Genomic DNA, 13,033 nt, shown 5'->3' on the forward strand with positions numbered 1-13,033 from the left:
TGAGTTAGGGTAGGAAACAGACAGACAGTGGGTTAGGGTAGGAAACAGACAGTGGGTTAGGGTATGAAACAGACAGACAGTGGGTTAGGGTAGGAAACAGACAGACAGTGGTTTGGGTATGAAACAGACAGACAGTCGGTTAGGGTAAGAAACAGACAGACAGTGCGTTAGGGTAGGAAACAGACAGACAGTGGGTTAGGGTATGAAACAGACAGACAGTGGGTTAGGGTATGAAACAGACAGACAGTGGGTTAGGGTAGGATACAGACAGACAGTGTGTTAGGGTAGGAAACAGACAGACAGTGGGTTAGGGTAGGAAACAGAGAGACAGTGGGTTAGGGTAGGAAACAGACAGTGGGTTAGGGTATGAAACAGACAGACAGTGGGTTAGGGTAGGAAACAGAGAGACAGTGAGTTACGGTGTGATACAGACAGACAGTGGGTTAGGGTATGAAACAGACAGACAGTGGGTTAGGGTATGATACAGACAGACAGTGTGTTAGGGTAGGAAACAGACAGACAGTGGGTTAGGGTATGATACAGACAGACGGGGGGTTAGGGTATGATAAAGACAGACAGTAGGTTAGGGTATGAAACAGACAGACAGTGGGTTAGGGTATGATACAGACAGATTGTGGGTTAGGGTATGATACAGACAGACAGTTGGTTAGGGTAGGAAACAGACAGACAGTAAGTTACGGTGTGATACAGACAGACAGTGGGTTAGGGTATGTAACAGAGAGTTAGAGGATGGGTAGGAGTCACATCATCCCCACTGCAGTCAGGTGTCACGTCCTGACCAGTAAAGGGGTTATTTGTTCTTATAGTTTGGTCAGGCTGTGGCAGAGGGTATTTGTTTTATGTGGTTCAGGGTGTGTTTGAGTATGTTTTCATGTAGAGGGGAATTTGATTTATGTATTCCGTGGTTTTTGGGTTATCGTTCTATGTTAGTTTATTTCTATGTTCTGTCTAAGCGTTTGTATTTCTATGTTTTGGTAATGGGGATTGGGGCCTTCAATTGGAGGCAGCTGTCTATCGTTGCCTCTGATTGAAGGTCCTATATTTAGGAGTTTGTTTGTTTTGGGAATTGTGGGAGATTGTTTCTTGTTTTTCTGTTTGCCTGGCGAGACTGTCTAGTTCGTTAGTTTTTTTTGTATACGTTGTTTGTGTTTTTCCTTCTTCACTAATAAAAAGAAGATGAGTATACATTTTCCCGCTGCGTTTTGGTCTACACCCTACGACACCCGTGACATCAGGTTCTGTTGCTATAGCAAAGCTGCACTTTTTTGTAGATCAGATGACGTTCTGGGTCCTGCAGCACCCACTAATTCTCTCTGAAGACACAAACACAAACCTTACCTAGAAATAAAGACCCCCTCCCAGGTAAACGTAATGTGTGCAAGTGGTGGAAATATGTTTGTATGGCAATCATTGTTATTAAAAATGTTGATTTAAAAATGCTGTTAGAAAATAGAGATGGTTATCAGTTAAGGTGTTTCCCTTCTATCCAGTGGCTGGTCTGATCTTCATGGTAATTGTTTTCAGGGAGTATGTGAAGTCTTTCCATGTTCTCCAGTTGATACCAACACCATAGGCAGACTCCCCCCACGCGTATATCCCATTGGGATTAGTCCAATGGCAGTTGTTGTACCAAAATCCCCCGTAGTACAACTGGCCACAGTTGCTGTCGTTAAGGTCCTGGTCTTTATCTAACGTTGTAAATTTCTGACCACTGTGATGAGTCATGGAATCTCCTGAGGATAAGAACAGAGATGTCTGGCCACTGTGATGAGTCATGGAATCTCCTGAGGATAAGAACAGAGATGTCTGACCACTGTGATGTCATAGAATCTCCTGAGGATAATAACAGAGATGTCTAATCACTGTGATGTCATAGAATCTCCTGAGGATAATAACAGAGATGTCTGATCACTGTGATGTCATAGAATCTCCTGAGGATAAGAACAGAGATGTCTGACCACTGTGATGAGTCATGGAATCTCCTGAGGATAAGAACAGAGATGTCTGGCCACTGTGATGAGTCATGGAATCTCTTGAGGATAATAACAGAGATGTCTGACCACTGTGATGTCATAGAATCTCCTGAGGATAATAACAGAGATGTCTGATCACTGTGATGTCATAGAATCTCCTGAGGATAAGAACAGAAATGTCTGGCCACTGTGATGAGTCATGGAATCTCCTGAGGATAAGAACAGAGATGTCTGACCACTGTGATGTCATAGAATCTCCTGAGGATAAGAACAGAGATGTCTGACCACTGTGATGAGTCATGGAATCTCCTGAGGATAAGAACAGAGATTTCGGACCACTGTGATGAGTCATGGAATCTCCTGAGGATAAGAACAAAGAACACAGCCCAGCAACACAAGGAAAGGGCTCTAGATAACCTAATGATAATACTTCCACTGGCAAATCTTCAGTTATGGACCCTTAATGACAGATTTTCTTGGACTGTTTTTCTTCAGAATTTTTTTCTGGTACTATTTTCTGGTGCTATATTCTTGGAACTTTTCTTAGAATTTTTTTCTTGGACAATATAAGTTGTCACCCACCAGTGATACTATCAAGAACAGTGTGCGGTTTCCTTTTTTTCCTTCTTAGTGGATCAGTCTAAAACTTTGCACATACACTGCTGCCATCTTGTGGACAAAATCTAAATTGCAGCTGGGCTAGAATAATACATTATGGCCATTCTCTTGCATTTCAAAGATGATGGTACAAAAAAATACAAAAGAACGGTTGGTTTTTGTCACGTCCTGACCAGTATAAGGTTAATTGGTATTGTAGTTTGGTCAGGACGTGGCAGAGGGTATTCGTTTTATGTGGTTCGGGGTGGTGTGTTTTGTTGAAGGGGCATTTGGTTTAAGTATTCCGGGGTTTTTGGGCACTGTTTGGTTTTCAGGTATTCTATGATTTTGTCTAGTATGTCTGTTTCTATGTTTGGTTAATTGGGGTTGGGACTCAGTTGAAGGCAGGTGTTGTCTATCTGCCTTTGATTGAGAGTCCCATATATGAGGGTGTGTTTGTTATTTGTGGGTGATTGTTCTGTGTTGAGCCTTATGCTTTGCCAGACTGTTTGTTGTTGTTGTTGTTGTTGTTGTTGTTGTTGTTGTTGTTCGTTCGTTCTCGTTCTTTGTTATTTTGGTGTTCATTTTGTATTTATTAAAAAGCAAGATGAGCATACACATACCTGCTGCGTTTTGGTCCTCCATTTCCAATGACAAGCGTGACAGTTTTTTCTTTGTATTATTTTTTTACCAGATTATTTGTGTTATTCTCCTACATTCCCTTCACATTTCCAGTAACTTCAAAGTGTTTCCTTTCAAATGGTACCAAGAATATGCATATCCTTGCTTCAGGGCCTGAGCTACAGGCAGTTAGATTCTGGTTTGTCATTTAGAGACGATGGGGCGATTCCTAAAGCCTGTTAGGGATAGGGGGCAGTATTTTCACGGCCGGATAAAAAACGTACCCGATTTAATCTGGTTACTACTCCTGCCCAGAAACTAGAATATGCATTTAATTAGTAGATTTGGACAGAAATCACTCTAAAGTTTCTAAAACTGTTTGAATGGTGTCTGTGAGTATAACAGAACTCATATGGCAGGCCAAAACCTGAGAAGATTCTATACAGGAAGTGCCCTGTCTGACAATTTGTTCTCCTACTAGGGCATCTCTATAAAAAATACAGCATCTCTGCTGTAACGTGACATTTTCTAAGGCTTCCATTAGCTCTAGGAAGGCGCCAGAAAGTGGAATGATAGCTCTCCAGTCTCTAGGCAAAAAAAAGAGGGGTTTTTTGTGAGTGGTCCTTCTGAGGACAATGACACTGGTGCGCACGTGTACGAGACGACTCCATTTTTTTCTTTCACTGTTTGAACGAATACAAGGTCTCCTGGTTGGAATATTATCGCTATTTTACGAGAAAAATCGCATACAAATTTATTTTAAACAGCGTTTGACATGCTTCGAAGTACGGTAATGGAATATTTTGAATTTTTTTGTCACGAAATGCGCCGGCGCGTCACCCTTCGGATAGTTACCTGAACGCATTAACAAAACGGAGCTATTTGAATATAACTATGGATTATTTCGAACCAAAACAACATTTGTTGTTGAAGTAGAAGTCCTGGGAGTGCATTCTGACGAAGAACAGCAAAGGTAATCCAATTTTTCTTATAGTAAATCTGAGTTTGGTGAGTGCCAAACTTGGTGGGTGTCAAAATAGCTAGCCGTGATGGCCGGGCTATGTACTCAGAATATTGCAAAATGTGCTTTCACCGAAAGCTATTTTAAAATCGGACACCGCGATTGCATAAAGGAGTTCTGTATCTATAATTCTTAAAATAATTGTTATGTATTTTGTGAACGTTAATCGTGAGTAATTTAGTAAATTCACCGGAAGTTTGCGGTGGGTATGCTAGTTCTGAGCATCACATGCTAATGTAAAAAGCTGTTTTTTGATATAAATATGAACTTGATTGAACAAAACATGCATGTATTGTATAACATAATGTCCTAGGAGTGTCATCTGATGAAGATCATCAAAGGTTAGTGCTGCATTTAGCTGTGGTTTTGGTTTTTGTGACATATATGCTTGCTTTGAAAATGGCTGTGTGATTATTTTTGGGAGGGTACTCTCCTGACATAATCTAATGTTTTGCTTTCGCTATGATGCATTTTTGAAATCGGACAGTGTGGTTAGATTAACGAGAGTCTTATCTTTAAAATTGTGTAAAATAGTCATATGTTTGAGAAATTGAAGTTATGGCATTTTTTAGGTGTTTGTTTTTCGCACCACGCTATACTATTGGATATTGGTGAGGCGTTCCGCTAGCGGAACGTCTGTCCCTAACAGGTTTAAGAGGTTTTAAAGACCTATCTTTCTTTTCTTTACTAAAGACCTATCTTTATTCTCATCTTTATTTAACTAGGCAAGTCAGTTTCTGCAACATACAGTAGGTTACATTCAGGCAGTCTCTAGCTACAACATACAGTAGGTTACATTCAGGCAGTCTCTAGCTACAACATACAGTAGGTTACATTCAGCCAGTTTCTAGCTACAACATACAGTAGGTTACATTCAGGCAGTCTCTAGCTACAACATACAGTAGGTTACATTCAGGCAGTCTCTAGCTACAACATACAGTTGGTTACATTCAGGCAGTTTCTAGCTACAACATACAGTAGGTTACATTCAGGCAGTCTCTAGCTACAACATACAGTAGGTTACATTCAGGCAGTCTCTAGCTACAACATACAGTAGGTTACATTCAGGCAGTCTCTAGCTACAACATACAGTAGGTTACATTCAGGCAGTTTCTAGCTACAACATACAGTACGTTACATTCATTGGGTGGGGAGATATAAGACCGGACAGCATATAACCTACAAAGATTTACACAATTCATGTCTTAAAACTCTTAAGGATTGGCCCTTTTTTTCATTTTTCTCCTAAAATGACATACCCAAATCTAACTGCCTGTAGCTCAGACCCTGAATTAAGAATATGCATATTCGTGGTACCATTTGAAAGGAAACACTTTGAAGTTTGTGGAAATGTGAAAGGAATGTAGGATAATAGAACACATTAGATCTGGTAAAAAAAAATAATTCAAAGGAAAAAACCAACTGGTTTTTTTTGTGTACTGTCATGTTTGAAATGCAAGAGAATGGCCATAATGTATTATTCAATCCCAGGTGACAATTTAGATTTTGGCCACAAGATGGCAGCAGTGTATGTGCAAAGTTTTAGACTGATCCAATGAAGCATTGCATATATGTTGAAAATCTTGTATCAAGACTGCCCAAATGTGCCTAATTTGTTTATTAATAACTTTTCATGTTCAAAACTGTGCACTCTCCTCAAACAATAGCATGGTATTCTTTCACTGTAATAGCTACTGTAAATTGGACAGTGCAGTTAGATAAACAAAAATGTAAGCTGTCTGACAAGATCAGATATGTCTATGACCTGGGAATTGTTCTTGTTACTTACAACCTCATGCTAATCGCATTAGCCTACGTTAGCTCAACCATCCCGCAGAGGACCCACCAATCCTGAAGAAGTTTTAAAATACGTTATATACCAGCACATTCGACATAGGGTACCGGTCCAGTAGACTTTTTTGTACTTAATGAACATGATACGATTGTTTAATTCAGGGGAAAAGTCATCCTGGGGGTCAGAAACTGGTGGTTCGATCCGGTGGCACAGCCTCTGTTTTAACTATTTAACCAATAGTAGCTTTGACCTGAAGAATACTGTTGTAAATATGCTTCACATCCACTTAACTTACTCTTTTTTAGTAAACTATACAAAATTTCCTTCAAAGGCAAACGGACATCTATCTCAACAATGATGGTAGGTGTTAATAAATCATTATTAGAATAAGCAGGAAACAGCATTCATAGATACTAATGTGAATATGAGACATGTATCTTTAATGAACCATCACTAGACAGTATTTACATTACAACTGCTATATCCATCTACCCTGTGATGCAGTTCAGCTTGATGCTGGTCCTACTGGTCCCCGTGGCGGTACAGTCCTCCCTGCATCCAGTGGACTGTAACGAGGTGTACCAATCAGGTTCTGGACAGAATGGGGTTTACACTATTTATCCTGCAGGATCCACCTCACCTGTCCAGGTGTTCTGTGAGATGTCGATGGACAGTGCATATCCAGGAAAGTGGACGGTCAGTATCCAATGTTTCTACACATTTTTAAATACACATAGGTATTTACTTTTGTTTTTTAATAACACTGTTAGCAATAGCTGTACATTTTTACAGTAATTCTACTGTAAATGAACTTACTTCCGATTACATTCATGACACAAACTGTTAAAAAAATACCAGTCATTTTACAGTAAGTTACTGGCTATTAAATTGCAGGGAAAATACAGTAATATGTTTTTACAGATAAAATGTATTTTTTCAGTAAATATACAACTAACTGTATTTTTACAGCTACATTTTTTTTATATAGTAATGTTACAATAACTATCACGTTACCCATTTAGTGATGACAGAATGCATTTGAAACTTCAAGCACAGTAAAAAGTGTCTACGACTCAATACAATGATTTGATTGATAGGAGTGGGAAAAAAGGTGCTTGTGCCTTGATAAGCACACCAAAGCACACCAACAACGGCATTAACGATAAGTAATCAAATAAAATGGCGCTATTTCACACCGTAGCCTGTTGAATTAGCAAGATAACTTTTCTTTCATTTTGATTTCGGCACAAATTAAAATGTGTTGCCTATGGATTACTGTTTCAACATTGTCTGAATGAAGAGTTCGGTGTTCGACTAGCAGCACTAACTCACCCATGGATTGATGTTTCAACATTGTCTGAATGAAGAGTTCAGTGTTCGACTAGCCACGTGTGACATGCACACGCAGTTACAAAACTGCTAGAGTTAGCTGCATGCGGACAAGCAATATCTATCGTCTTAGTACAGATGAAGTCTGAGCTGGAATGTGAAGCTAACTGAAGCTGGCTAGCTTTAGAAAAAACTGACTAGATCTACTTTCAATCGTAGTATACCCATCAGGTGACATAGCAGGATATTCAGGTATCTGGTAACCAAGAGGTTTCCAGTCCATCTTCCAGGTGTGGTTGAGTCCCAAGTGTATTCATAGTGAAGGAGTGAAGATTCTTCTGTCATACTTATCCTGTAAAATTACGATAACTTACGCATTGTCATCATTTACAAGTGTGTACTGTAATCAGAATTCAGCAGCATACTGTCATTTTAGCATAATTCAGATATAGAAAAAATACTGTAAGTTGTTTTATATTTACTGTGTTTTTACTGCAACTTTTAGCAAAGTTCATAAATGTGACATAGACACAGTGTATGCAGTTACTGTATTTTCACTGCAACCAGTAGCTGGTAGTGTTGCGTAAAATTACAGGATTGTTTTACAGTGTAGTTGAACCAGTACCAGGACATAGACACAGTGGAGTTGAACCAGTACCAGGACATAGACACAGTGGAGTTGAACCAGTACCAGGACATAGACACAGTGGAGTTGAACCACTACCAGGACATAGACACAGTGTAGTTGAACCAGTACCAGGACATAGACACAGTGTAGTTGAAGCAGTACATAGACACAGTGTAGTTGAAGCAGTACATAGACACAGTGTAGTTGAACCAGTACCAGGACATAGACGCAATGCACGTGTTCCCTTCTTCATTCTTTACACATAAGAACTGATTTCCCATTAAAACCAATCAATCATTTAAACAATATCTCTCTTTTAATCAGGTGATTCAGAAAAGACAGGATGGATCAGTGAACTTCCACAGGAAGTGGAATGAGTACAAGAGTGGGTTTGGGAGCGCAGCTGGAGAGTACTGGCTGGGTAAGAACTGATTAAATGTCTAGCCTCCAGAACAATCTCTTCTTAGATCCCTGTTTAGAGAATGAGCTCATCCTGTTCGTCCTAATTCATGTAAATTAATTTGTCGTTGTATTCCAACATCACGGTCTGCTTCTATGCTGGTACTATTCTCCAGGACTGGAGACGATGCATCTCCTGACTATGAGAAAGACCTATGAGCTGAGAGTGGACATGGAGGACTTTGAGGGGAAGAAGGTCTATGCTCAGTACTCCTCCTTCTCTGTTGGACCAGAGGCTGAAGGGTACCCTCTAAAGCTGGGTTCATTCAAAGATGGAGGAGCAGGTGGGTGACAACTTATATTGTCCAAGAAAAAAATTCTAAGAAAAGTTCCAAGAATATAGCACCAGAAAATAGTACCAGAAAAAAATTCTGAAGAAAAACAGTCCAAGAAAATCTGTCATTAAGGGTCCATAACTGAAGATTTGCCAGTGGAAGTATTATCATTAGGTTATCTAGAGCCCTTTCCTTGTGTTGCTGGGCTGTGTTCTTTGTTCTTATCCTCAGGAGATTCCATGACTCATCACAGTGGTCAGACATCTCTGTTCTTATCCTCAGGAGATTCTATGACATCACAGTGGTCAGACATCTCTGTTCTTATCCTCAGGAGATTCCATGACTCATCACAGTGGCCAGACATCTCTGTTCTTATCCTCAGGAGATTCCATGACTCATCACAGTGCTCAGACATCTCTGTTCTTATCCTCAGGAGATTCTATGACATCACAGTGATCAGACATCTCTGTTATTATCCTCAGGAGATTCTATGACATCACAGTGATCAGACATCTCTGTTCTTATCCTCAGGAGATTCCATGACTCATCACAGTGGTCAGAAATTTACAACGTTAGATAAAGACCAGGACCTTAACGACAGCAACTGTGGCCAGTTGTACTACGGGGGATTTTGGTACAACAACTGCCATTGGACTAATCCCAATGGGATATACGCGTGGGGGGAGTCTGCCTATGGTGTTGGTATCAACTGGAGAACATGGAAAGACTTCACATACTCCCTGAAAACAATTACCATGAAGATCAGACCAGCCACTGGATAGAAGGGAAACACCTTAACTTATAACCATCTCTATTTTCCAACAGCATTTTTAAATCAACATTTTTAATAACAATGATTGCCATACAAACATATTTCCACCACTTGCACACATTACGTTTACCTGGGAGGGGGTCTTTATTTCTAGGTAAGGTTTGTGTTTGTGTCTTCAGAGAGAATTAGTGGGTGATGCAGGACCCAGAACATCATCTGATCTACAAAAAAGTGCAGCTTTGCTATAGCAACAGAACCTGATGTCACGGGTGTCGTAGGGTGTAGACCAAAACGCAGCGGGAAAATGTATACTCATCTTCTTTTTATTAGTGAAGAAGGAAAAACACAAACAACGTATACAAAAAAAACTAACGAACTAGACAGTCTCGCCAGGCAAACAGAAAAACAAGAAACAATCTCCCACAATTCCCAAAACAAACAAACTCCTAAATATAGGACCTTCAATCAGAGGCAACGATAGACAGCTGCCTCCAATTGAAGGCCCCAATCCCCATTACTAAAACATAGAAATACAAACGCTTAGACAGAACATAGAAATAAACTAACATAGAACGATAACCCAAAAACCACGGAATACATAAATCAGATTCCCCTCTACATGAACACATACTCAAACACACCCTGAACCACATAAAACAAATACCCTCTGCCACAGCCTGACCAAACTATAAGAACAAATAACCCCGTTACTGGTCAGGACGTGAAACCTGACTGCAGTGGGGACGATGTGACTCCTACCCATCCTCTAACTCTCTGTTTCATACCCTAACCCACTGTCTGTCCGTATCACACCGTAACTTACTGTCTGTCTGTTTCCTACCCTAACCCACTATCTGTCTGTATCATACCCTAACCCACTGTCTGTCTGTATCATACCCTAACCCACTGTCTGTCTGTTTCATACCCTAACCCACTGTCTGTCTGTATCATACCCTAACCCACTGTCTGTCTGTTTCCTACCCTAACCCACTGTCTGTTTCAAACCTTACCCCACTGTCTGTCTGTTTCCTACCCTAACCCACTGTCTGTCTGTTTCCTACCCTAACACACTGTCTGTCTGTTTCCTACCCTAACACACTGTCTGTCTGTTTCCTACCCTAACCCACTGTCTGTTTCCTACCCTAACCCACTTGTAGAAAAAGCCCATGGAGTTGGTGGAATAATCCTTTAATTCATTGCCACTTACTCAGCTGGGCCAGGGGCGCTTTAATTAGGTCAGGTGGAAATGTCTGACAGATCTCCACTCCATTAAAGGAGGAAATCACCATCGCCTGATCGCGCTGCTTTCTCTTCCTTCACTTTGTCAAATCCAGAAGTTCTGTGCGTCCATGAATCCACGTAAGTCCACCGACTCTGTTACCTTTCATCTGAACTATCTGTTGCGATCGGGAGAGTGGGCCATCAGTTGTTGTTTTAAGTTATTATCGCGTGGCTTGGAGCGCACGCTTCAAACATTTTGTCTAATGTGAATGGTCAATGATTCCGGCCCTACGGATCATAATAGGACAATTATGCAATTGGTATAGTTAATATGTAATGAAATTCCGTGTACACATGAAGACACTTGAAAGGGTGAAATAAGTAATTGTTTGTTGAACTGATCGGCTCTGATATCCAACTAATGGCGATTTATAGATTGAATAACCGATCACTGTTTGTATTATTCTTTCATGATTTAAAATAAATAGTTACGAGCCTAAATTACTCACCGACGATTCCTATTGACTTATTAATTAACTGGATTGTTGAATTCCCTAAATGATGTTAACAATGAATGATTGTTATGATAAGATCTTTGTGATGATGGATTTGATTGGATACACGTTATTCTGTTTCCTTTGTTATGCAGCACAGACTAACCATAAAGTGGTATATTTACTGAGTAAAGGAATTCCTGCCTCAGTCTCATCCATTCCTCTGTCACCTGACCCGTGACCACCTGTTCACCCTCACTGTCAGTCATCCTACCTGTCCAGCTACCCACACAGATTCCACTAATCTTTCACCACTGTGTCTGTTTCCTACCCTAACGCACTGTGTATTTCCTACCCTAACCCACTGTCTGTCTGTTTCATACCCTAACCCACTGTCTGTCTGTTTCCTACCCTAACCCGCTGTCTGTTTCCTACCTTAACCCACTGTCTGTCTGTTTCCTACCTTAACCCACTGACTGTCTGTTTCATACCCTAACCCACTGACTGTCTGTTTCATACCCTAACCCACTGTCTGTCTGTTTCCTACCCTAACCCACTGTCTGTCTGTTTCATACCCTAACCCACTGTCTGTCTGTTTCCTACCCTAACCCACTGTCTGTCTGTTTCCTACCCTAACCCACTGTCTGTCTGTTTCATACCCTAACCCACTGTCTGTCTGTTTCCTACCCTAACACACTGTCTGTCTGTTTCCTACCCTAACACACTATATTTATGTTTCCTACCCTAACCCACTGTCTGTTTCATAGCCTAACCCACTGTCTGTCTGTTTCATAGCCTAACCCACTGTCTGTCTGTTTCATAGCCTAACCCACTGTCTGTCTGTTTCATAGCCTAACCCACTGTCTGTCTACTTCATACCCTAACCCACTGTCTGTCTGTATCATACCCTAACCCGCTGTCTGTCTGTTTCATACCCTAACCCACTGTCTGTCTATTTCATACGCTAACCCACTGTCACTGCTCATCCATATAATTTATACTTATATATTCTCATCCCATTCCTCTACTAGATTGTGTGTAATAGGTTTTGTTGTGAAAGATATTGGTGTTTGGTGATAATTCTTTTAAACCACTAACAATGGTAAGCCAAGCTTTTGGATGGACCAGAATAGTACAGTAGCTTATTCTTGATCAAACACTTGCTACTCTGTAAACTGATCAAGGGTTGACAAGCAGGTCATTGGAAATTGGAGACATGATAATAATTGTCACTGCAATAGCAATATCTTACCACTAGATGAGGATATAACATTATTATTATTATTGCTATTGTTATTATTATAATTATTATTGCTATTGTTTATTATTATTATTATTATTGCTATTGTTATTATTATTAGAACTACACAGAGTTTGAACCTAATTCCTCTTCATCAGAAATGGCATAACACGCTTTGTTATTTATCTTGGAACAAAACAGTATTCAAGCTTCAGCCCAGGAGAGCCAGCACAACATAACATAAAGGGGTTAGTGTTAGCCAAAACCCTTCAAGCTTCAGCCAGGCGAGCCAGCAAAATAGAGTTCTAGAGAGAGGTGGTGCTGTGCAAGGGTTGCAGTTTTCTCTGGCAAATGTCAAATTCTCAATGAACCTACAACATACTTTCCATATGGTTTATTTTCCCTTCTTTGGCGAGATCTCAGCTCTATGTTGATAGTTTACCTATTCTTGTTGTGATACAGTGAGGAGGGCAAGGTTGTAGAACATTGGCCTAGAGCGCATGATTGTTTTTACTGAAAATAGAATATATATTTGATACTTAGCTACTTATACCCTAATTATGAAATGTGAAGGGTTATTCTTAACA

General features: G+C 40.2%; 1 protein-coding gene across 2 annotated transcripts; it reads left to right on the forward strand.

Moving 5' to 3' along the window:
- Nucleotides 1–6,266: 6,266 nt before the first annotated feature.
- On the forward strand, nt 6,267–11,220 carry LOC106591551 (microfibril-associated glycoprotein 4). 2 transcript variants are annotated; one of them, XM_014182769.2, is made up of 5 exons: nt 6,267–6,388; nt 6,533–6,724; nt 8,310–8,406; nt 8,561–8,728; nt 9,251–11,220. In XM_014182769.2, exons 1-5 carry the CDS (start codon nt 6,383–6,385, stop codon nt 9,499–9,501), a joined length of 714 nt encoding a protein of 237 aa, XP_014038244.1. In that variant the 5' UTR covers nt 6,267–6,382; the 3' UTR covers nt 9,502–11,220. The 2 variants fall into 2 exon arrangements, with proteins under 2 accessions (XP_014038244.1, XP_045569369.1); XM_045713413.1 differs by having other exon boundaries at nt 8,951–9,314.
- The last annotated feature ends 1,813 nt before the right edge of the window (nt 11,221–13,033 follow it).

The sequence above is a fragment of the Salmo salar genome, unplaced genomic scaffold (genome assembly GCF_905237065.1).
Source record: "Salmo salar unplaced genomic scaffold, Ssal_v3.1, whole genome shotgun sequence".
Taxonomy (NCBI): domain Eukaryota; kingdom Metazoa; phylum Chordata; class Actinopteri; order Salmoniformes; family Salmonidae; genus Salmo; species Salmo salar.